This window comes from Anomaloglossus baeobatrachus, chromosome 10 (genome assembly GCF_048569485.1).
Source record: "Anomaloglossus baeobatrachus isolate aAnoBae1 chromosome 10, aAnoBae1.hap1, whole genome shotgun sequence".
NCBI classification, from domain to species: domain Eukaryota; kingdom Metazoa; phylum Chordata; class Amphibia; order Anura; family Aromobatidae; genus Anomaloglossus; species Anomaloglossus baeobatrachus.
Window position 1 is genome coordinate 161,843,046 of NC_134362.1, and position 9,579 is coordinate 161,852,624.

Sequence of the window (9,579 nt, forward strand, 5' to 3'; positions counted from 1 at the left end):
AACTTGGCGGCTTTCATATTAAAAACATTGCCTGTGTTTAGATTACCAAGTTGTGTCTCCAAAATTTCTCGACTTGGCTGTATTTTTTGGAACAGCAGTAAGTGCTGCTGTAGGCTGATGATCCATAGAAGGTATGATTTTATGACCAAGACAGGTTATTTTTTGGGGGACTACCTTTTCTTAAAGAAGTTGGGACATTTTTGGGTCATTGACGGGATATGCCATAAATGTTCAATAGATTTGTGTCCCACCAGTAGGAACGAGTCTCCAACACATACTGTTAGGAAAGGAAAGATGTCTATGTGCACTTCCCTCTCCATTTCTATGGGGGCATTGAAAATTGCCAATCAACCGCACTGTACAATTTTTAGAACTTCCATAGAAATTAATGGAGACACCTCTTCATTCCTGGCAACGTTCAACATGGTTTTATTCATGAAATAGATTTGGATCCAAGTCAGGGGTGGACATATTATTGGTGCAGCCTGGGAGTCCAGGAGGTAAAGGGGCCCATTTCTACTTCCAAAACAGGTGGAATTGTGAATTTTGGTGAGTTACTGGAATGAAAAGGGCCCATATATTGTTCTTGCACAAGGGCTTTTTTCTGTCTGTGTCCGCCAGTGGTCCAAGTAGAGGGGCGAACATCTTTTTGGACTTTATGGCATGTTCTGCCAATATAACATAGGCTTCCTTGAACCCCTTTAACACTAGAAGTCCCAGAGAGGGGTCATTTAACATTTCTACTTTTGGAACCCAGAGAAGGGTCGAATGACCTGAAGGATTTGCGGTCTCTGTCGGCTCACTCGCCAACCGAGCTCTTTTTTTTTGGTAGAGGAGGAGTCTCCTCATCTGCAAGATAAAAATTTCAAATTAACATTTTGTTTTGGTTCTAAATAAAAAAGATAGTCTAAGGGTCATTTGACCCTCTTTCGGGACTTCAGGGGGGAGGTCGAAATTTCTGGGACTTCTAGTGTTAAGGGGAGTCTTATTGGCAGTGCACCATGGACAGACAGTATGTATTTGAGCCTAAAAATCATTTTTGCAATTCGTTTGGTAAAAAATGTTTGCACTGTTTGGCTTTTGCGGGCTCTTCGCTTCTCTGTACTTTTTACTTTGACGCGGTCTGCGATAATAAATCAAGTGTAAGCCACCCAAAAAAAAGAGAAACAAAAGAGTACGAAATTGCACTATTGGATCATCAGAATGAACTCACTCATGAACTCTAAAACCCACTTTACACGCTGCGATATCGTTACCGATATTGCTAGCGAGCGTACCCGCCCCCGTCGGTTGTGCGTCACGGGCAAATCGCTGCCCATGGCGCACAACATCGTTAGTCCCCGTCACACATACCTGCCTAATGACGTCGTTGTGGCCGGCGAACCGCCTCCTTTCTAAGGGGGGGCGGTTCGTGCGACGTCACAGCGACATCACTAAGCGCCGCCCAATAGAAGCGGAGGGGCTGAGATGAGCGGGACGAACATCCCGCCCACCTCCTTCCTTCCTCATTGCGTGTGGCCGTAGGTATGATGTAGTTCCTCGTTCCTGCGGAGTCACACATAGCGATGTGTGCTGCCGCAGGAACGACGAACAACCTGCGTCCTGCAACAGCAACGATAGTCGGGAAAGGAACGACGTGTCCACGATCAACGATTAGGTAAGTAATTTTGATCGTTATCGGTCGTTCGTACGTTTCACACGCAACGACGTCGCTAACGAGGTCGGATGTGCGTCACGAATTCCGTGACCCCAACGACATCTCGCTAGTGATGTCGTTGCGTGTAAAGCGGCCTTTGGTTAAATGGAACCTGTCACCAGATTTGGTGACTATAAGCTGTGGCCACCACCAGTGGGCTGTTATATCCAGCATTCTAACATGCTGTATATAAGAGCCCAGGCTTCTGTGCAGAATGTAAAAAATCACTTTATAATACTCATCTAAACAGTTGGAGCAGTGCAGACTGGTCGAATGGGTGTCTCCGTTCTCCGAATCCAGTGCCTCCTCTTTCAACCATCTTTGTCCTCCTTCTTTTGAAGCCTGGATGCATGACATGTCCTACGTCATCCACAATAGCCGACATTGAGGTCCCGCTCATGCGCACTACAATACTTTGATCTGCTCTGCTCAGGGCAGATCAAAGTGTGCCTGCGCAGGACCTCAATGCCGGCTAGTGTGCATGACGTAGGACGTGTCATGCACCCAGGCTTCAGAAGGAGGAGGACAATGATGGACGAAAGAGGAGGTGTCAGAGAACGGAGATACTCATCTGACCAGTCTGCACTGCACCAACTGTTTAGGTGAGTATTAAAAAGTCATTTTTATGTTCTACACAGCGGCCGTGGCTCTTATACACAGCATGCTAGAATACGGTATATAAGGGCCCACTGGTGGTGGCCGCAGCTTATAGTCACTAAATGTGGTGACCCGGTTCCCTTTTACCCATTCTGCAGTTAGCAATACAAAATGTAGCACAGAGGCTATAAAAGTGATGGGTGGACCCGGACTGTAAAAGTTTCAAACGTACCTGAGTTACAAACCCGGGCCCGTAATTGTCAGGGAGTTCCAGCTAATGATCCGGATCCAGCAACTTGGAGAAATATAAAAAAAAAACAGGAAAAATAAAGAAATAAAAATGAAGCAAGCAAGCTATACTTACCAAGTCTCCGGCGCGGCTGTACACTGCTTCCTTGGCTTCTCCTTCACTTCCTTGGTCGCTCATTATTGCTCATCCATATGCACTGCTTTCCCTGCCCACTGGCAGTACTGGCGTCTGTGATTGGTTACAGAAAGATGCGCCCCCAGCCTGTATGACAGCATCTGACTGCAACCAATCACAGACACCAGGGGGGCGGGGGAAGCAGTGAATATTAATGAGCTGCCACGGGAGCAGTTACAGCCGCGCCAGAAACTCTGTAAGTATAAAGCACTTGCTTTATTTCCCATATCTCTTCTACCACCAATTTTAAGCAGGTGATTTGGGTCCCCATAGTCTTATATGGGGACTGTTGTCTGTACAGATATCAGGGATCAACCAGATTTGTTTTTAATCTGGTTAAGTCCACCGGTCCCGAGTTCGCCCATCACTATATAGAAGGCAAAAAATGCAAAATTTTTAATGTGACCCAACTACAAAAACGATTTTTGGCTTAAAAAAAAACAAACATGCATTAGAGAACGAGAAAAAAAATTCTCCCCAGAGGTGAAAAAAACCTCTTTGAGTAACCAGTTTGTTATTGGGAAATTCTTCTCTACTTATTACAGCAGTAATGGGTACTTTGGGGGGGGGGAATTTAAGGCAAAAAAAACTAAATGAAAACCATTTGTCACAACATTTCCTATGTTAGTATTTTAAATTGTAAAAATTTGCAAAATCGGGACAAAATCTGTCTTTATTAATAGTGTTACTTAGTCAGAGTCCCTAAATAGTATGACCGTCTTGCCAACAGTGAGCCAGGATAATCTTCTACAAAGACAACAGATGTACAGCGACTGGGCAGCACGCCAGCGAAGAGGGATGGGAATGGAAAGAAAATGAGAACCCGCTCTATTAAACTAATAGCTTGTCACTATTTCTATTAAAGCAATAATATTAATACTGCGACTTCTCGGATGCCATTGCTTATTCGTGTGCTCTGAACGGTTGGCCCTGCTAGGGATGGAAGCAAACAATCCAAAACTGATATTTCTTGAGGTCAAGGATGTATCCGTACTGGCTCCACCAGTCTCATACTCTAAATAAAAGTTTAGTTTAAAGAGAATATGTTATCGGAAAATAAACTATTGTTTAAATCAGGGTTTTTTTTGTTACATTTGTTAAAAAAATATTATTTTATTACTATTATTATTACTACTATTATTACTATTATTAAATTATATATAAATTATACTAAATACATATTATTATAGATTATTATTATTGTTATATTATGTCAATATTAATATATGTATTATATAATTAATATATAAATATTAAATTATTATCAAATTCTAGAAACTATATTAAATTATATATATATATATATATATATACACTTTTATATATATATATATATACATATATATATATATATATATTAAATTATATACTATGTTATACTATATATATTGCTACTATATTACATTATATATATATACACTGTATATATATATATATATATATATATAATGTAATAGATTAGCAATATAATATATAGTATAACATAGTATAAAATGTAATATACACATATATATATATATATATATATACATATACAGTGTATTTATTTAATTTAATATAGTTTATAGAATTTGATAATTTAATAATAAATATTTATATAATATAATTTCATACATATATATTAATATTTACATAATATATTATTATAAAATAATATGATATATGTACCATTTAATATAATTTAATAATAGTAATAATATATAACCCCTACAGTATATATATGTATGTATGTATATATATGTATGTATGTATATATATGTATGTATATATATATATATGTATATTTATATATATATACTGTGTGTGTATGTATATATATATATATATATATATATATATATAATATGAAAAATGGAAAATCAACGGAGGGGTGAGGGGTTAATAACTAATAAAATAATATTTTGTGTATTATTACTATTATTAAAAATATTTATATAGCATAATAAAATATATACCGTATATGCATATATATATGTATGTGTGTATATATATATATATATATATATATATATATATATACGCTTAGGGCGGCTTTGCACGTTGCGACATTGCACGTGCGATGTCGATGGGGTCAAATCGAAAGTGACGCACATCCGGCGTCGCAGTCGATATCGCAACGTGCAAATCCTTTTTGATACGATGAACGAGCGCAAAAACGTCGTTATCGTATCATTGCTGCAGCCTCCGACATTTCCATAATGCCGGTGGAGCGACAGGTGCGATGTTGTTCCTCATTCCTGCGGCAGCACACATCGCTGTGTATGAAGCCGCAGGAGCGAGGAACTTCACCTTACCTGCCGCCGGCTGCAATGAGAAGGACGGAGGTGGGCGGGATGTTTACATCCTGCTCATCTCCGCCCCTCCACTTCAATTGGCCGCCTGCCGTGTGACGTCGCTGTGACGCCGCACGACCCGCCCCCTTAGGAAGGAGGCGGGTCGCCGGCCAGAGGGACGTCGCACGGCAGGTATGTGCGTGTGAAACTGCCGTAGCGATAATAATCGCTACGGCAGCTTTCACTAGATATTGCACGTGCGACGGGGGCGGGACTATCGCTGCAGCATCGGTAACACATTGTTACCGATGTCGCAGCGTGCAAAGCCCGCCTTAGTTTTATATGTGGATTTTTTCCATAGATTTGCTTTAGATGCAGAAAATCCCATTTTCTTTGCCAAAACTGTAAGACACTGTTTTTTTTGCAGAGCAAAATTATACAGCATCAAAAATGCATCATGGGAACTTAAAGGGATGGTCCAAAAGCAAAGCATTTTTCTCCTATCTATTTAGTCCGATAATCTAAGCTAATTTGTAATATACTTGCATTAATAATTCCCTAGCTACACTATCTAACAGCTGCTGTGTTTTTTTTTTTTATTTCCTGTCTGATGACGATCGGTTTGAGTACCCCAGTGCATGCACTGCGATCACTTCCAGAGCCTCTGCCCCTCCCTGAAACTAAGCACCATCAGTGATGCTTGTTTCAGGGGCGGTGCGGTTACTGCTGTGTTCCTGAGTGTATTCCTAGTACAGTGTCTCAATCCCTATTCCCCCATGCTTCGTCTCCCCCTTATGCACTGAATTCTTTGTGCAGTATCTCCCTCTGTTCTATGTATGATGAGTCCAGGATCTGGACTGTTGTCGGCTCATGAATAGTAATAAGCCGGCAGCAGAGTGGTGTCGTTATCCCCGGCAGAGAGCAGTGACATCGCCTGCAAGGCAGTGCTGATCTCCTGCACCACCTCAGTTACAATGGTTGAAAAAAGCCCTAGGTCCATCTAGTTCAACCTTCCTCCACCAATTATACATTTTGTCACTAAATCATTTATATCCAACTATGTTATGTACTGAGGAAATCATCCAGCCCTTTTTTAATAGCTGTTATAGTATCAGCCATTACTACCTCTTCTGGTCGGCATTCCACAGTCTGACTGCTCTAACTGTAAAGAACCCTTTCCTATTTAGCTACCGGAATCCCCTTTATAACACTCAGTGTATGTCCCCTGGTCCTTAGAATTGTCTTTAGAAGGAATAAGTCATGTGCCAGTATTTGTATTGACCACACATGTATTTATTACTAATTAGTGTGCCTATTACTATTCATGAGCTGACAAGAGTCCAAGAGAGTTCACTGGGGGGAATACAGCACATGGGGGGGGAGGGGGGGATTGAGACACATGACTAGGAAGACACTTTGGGACACAGCAGTGACAGCACAGCCCCTGAAACAAGTGTGACTGATGACGCTTCCTTTCATTGAGGGGCAGGCACTGTGGAAGTGACCGCAGCCTCTTCCTCCTTATGACGTTTTGATTATCCCAGCATCTCAAACAAAGCGTCATCAGGAAATAGAAAAGGAGGTTGCTGTAGTCGAGGCGGGAGAGGATGAGGGCATGATTTTGCTGATTCTTGGTTAATGAAAGCAATTAATATTAGTTTAATGTTAAGGATCGAGCATTTTTAGGACATTGTCCATAAAGCATTGATAGACAATATGTTTGATCTTATGTATTTCTTACATTTTAGGTGTAGATGCATTTTAGCGAAGTCTTTGCCTGTGGACCAGAGGCCTCACTGCTACCCTTATTGGGAAGAGGATGACATGTCAATGCCTATGCCTTTTGATCTCAGCCAAATTTTGACAAAATTGGAAAATCTAATGGAAGAGGACCAAGGATGAGGAAGAGATCTGGATTTGCTTCTCGGAGGAACACACAATGGGCCTACCTACCAGTAATGTGTGGTGCATACTACAATGGCTAGTGCCAATAAATGAGATTTTATTCCAGTGCTAGAATGGATTGATATTTGCAAGATGTTTGAGTAATGGGGGCCCCAGAATAAAGGACCTCACACACGTGGCTCCTCCGTACAAGCGGATCTACATTCAGATTAGGTCTGATGCATTAATAACCTATCCTACAGATAACCCACACATTTTTGATGTTGGAAAAACCTTTTATATTTCAATTATTGAACATTCTAATTAAAGAAAAAAACAAAACATTTTGGACATAAAATCTGCAAAAGAACTCATACACATAAGTATTTTATACAATATGTAAAATCGTAGTTTTCTACGGTGTCCTGTTTTACCTTTTTTATGCTTTTGATTTCCAATAAATTGAAGAATTTGTGCCATTTTAATAAATGCTGTATTGTGAGAGTATTACAGCTAACAAAAAAAAATGTTACCTAAGGGAGTACCTTACAGAGCACCTTGTATCGGTAAGCGTACCTATGGCTCTGTGGTAAGCAACCATAAGGACTACTTACAGCTGGTGAAATAAGTATTAAACACGTCACTAATTTTCTAAGTAAATATATTTTTAAAGGTCCTATTGACATGAATTTCTCAACAGATGGCGGTAACAACCCATGCAATCCACACAGGCGAAGAAATTAAACCATAGATGTCCATAAAGTTAGCGTATAATAATGAGAAATGACACAGGGAAAAAGTATTGAACACATTTACTGAAATTTGTTTAATACTTTGTACAAAAGCCTCTGTTGGTGATGAAGCTTCAAGAAGCCTCCTGTATCGAGAAATAAGTTGCCTGTATTGCTCAGGTGTGAATTTGGCCCATTCTTACACACACTCTTCAAATGATGGAGGTCCCGTGGGCTCCTTCTATGAACTCCAAGCATTAGTTCCTTCCATACATTTTCTCCTGGATTCAGGTTTGTTGATCGGCTCAGCCATTCTAGCAACTTTATTTTCTTTGTCTGAAACCAATTGAGTATTTTCTTGGCTGTATATTTCAGATCATTTTCTTGCAGAAATGTCCACCCTCATGTCATCTACATCATCCTGGTAGATGGCAACAGAATTTTATCAAGAATGTCTGGGTACATTTGTCCATTTATCCTTTTTTCGGTTAGATGAAGTTTGCCAGTGCCGTATCCTGAAAAACCGCCCCATACCATGATGCTCTCACCTCCAAACGTCACTGTTGGTGGTGTTTTTAGGGTCACGTGCAGTGCATTTTGGCCTCCAAACATTTTGGTCTCCTCTGACAAGACTATATTTTCCCAGTATTTCACAGGCTTGTCCAAGTGTTGTTGCACAAACTTTAAACTTGCTTGAACGTTGTTTTTGTTCAGCAATAGTCTTGCATTGTGAGTGATACAGACTATTGAAGGTGTGTGTATTACTTGTTTTCTTTGAAATAATTGTGCCTGATGATTCCAGGTCTTTCTCTAGCTCTCCACAGGTGGTTCTTGGCTCTCTGAGAAATCTTGTGATAATCCTTGACACTCCTCTGTTTGAATTCTTGTAAGGAGCATCTGATCGTGGCTGGATAATGGTGAAATTATGTTCTTTGTACTTTGCGATTATGGCCCCAACAATACTCAGTGGAACCTTCAGTAGTTTAGAAATTCTTCTGTAACCAATGTCATCAGTATGTTTTGCAACAATAAGGTTGTGAAGGTCTTGAGACAGCTCACTGGTTTTACCCATCATGAGATGTTACTTGTGTGGCTCCTTGGTAATTAAACACCTTTTTATATGCTTTCAGTTCAACCAGCTGATATTATTTTTCACTAAGGCCGGTGTTCTACTTGCGATTACCTCCCATGTATCTCGCACGATTTTCACGATGCATCATCCATCACGGACTCACACTCTGTTCACAGGAGCGGGTCGGTTGCATGCATCTCTATGCAGCCGACCCGCTCCTGTGAGTAGAGTGTGAGTCCGTGACGGGTGATACACTGCGAAACTTGCGTGAGGTACATGCGAGGCAATCGCAAGTGGGACACCGGCCTAAGTGGCAGTATTGCTTTCTAATTACTGATAGATTTCAGCTGCTGTCATGACTTTCCATGGCTTTTTACACCTCTTTCATTGTGTGCTCAATACTTCCCTGTGTCATTTCACATTAGTACACATAACTTAATTTATGGACATCTTTGATTTGAGTTCTTTGCCTGTGTGGATTGGATGAGTTGTTACCAACATTTAGTCAAAAACTGATGTCAATAGCATCCTTAGAAATATAGTTTTTTTTATCGGAAGGCTTATTTGCTTTCTAATTTTTACCACTAAGTACGATGGATGCACTAAACAATAATTCTGGACTGAAAATTCACTTTGGTATCAAAGTACACAACTTGTGACATAATTGTTGTACCTAAAATAGATTTTTTAGTGATATGTTCTAAACAGTGCTAAGCCTTAAGGCTCCCTATAGCCCATTCAAATGACTGTGCCTTTAGGCTTAACAGTGTTCTGACATCTCCTAAAAAAGTGAGGATACAGCAAAGTCATTTGGTGTATATATGCATGCCTATAGCTTATACTGTGATCCCTGGAGCATCTCTGTCACTGAAGGGTTTAAGGTGATGTGAAATGCCAGGCGG

At 40.3% G+C, this 9,579-nt stretch overlaps 1 protein-coding gene across 1 annotated transcript in view; it reads left to right on the plus strand.

The window, feature by feature from the left end:
• Positions 1–8,801, plus strand: part of FTO (FTO alpha-ketoglutarate dependent dioxygenase) — a 406,381-nt gene extending 397,580 nt beyond the window's left edge. Inside the window, exon 9 of the mRNA XM_075325765.1 lies at positions 6,739–8,801. Within this exon, the coding sequence (XP_075181880.1) occupies positions 6,739–6,892 (154 nt within the window). The 3' untranslated portion in view covers positions 6,893–8,801. The remainder of the gene's footprint in view (positions 1–6,738) is intronic.
• Positions 8,802–9,579: the final 778 nt, after the last annotated feature.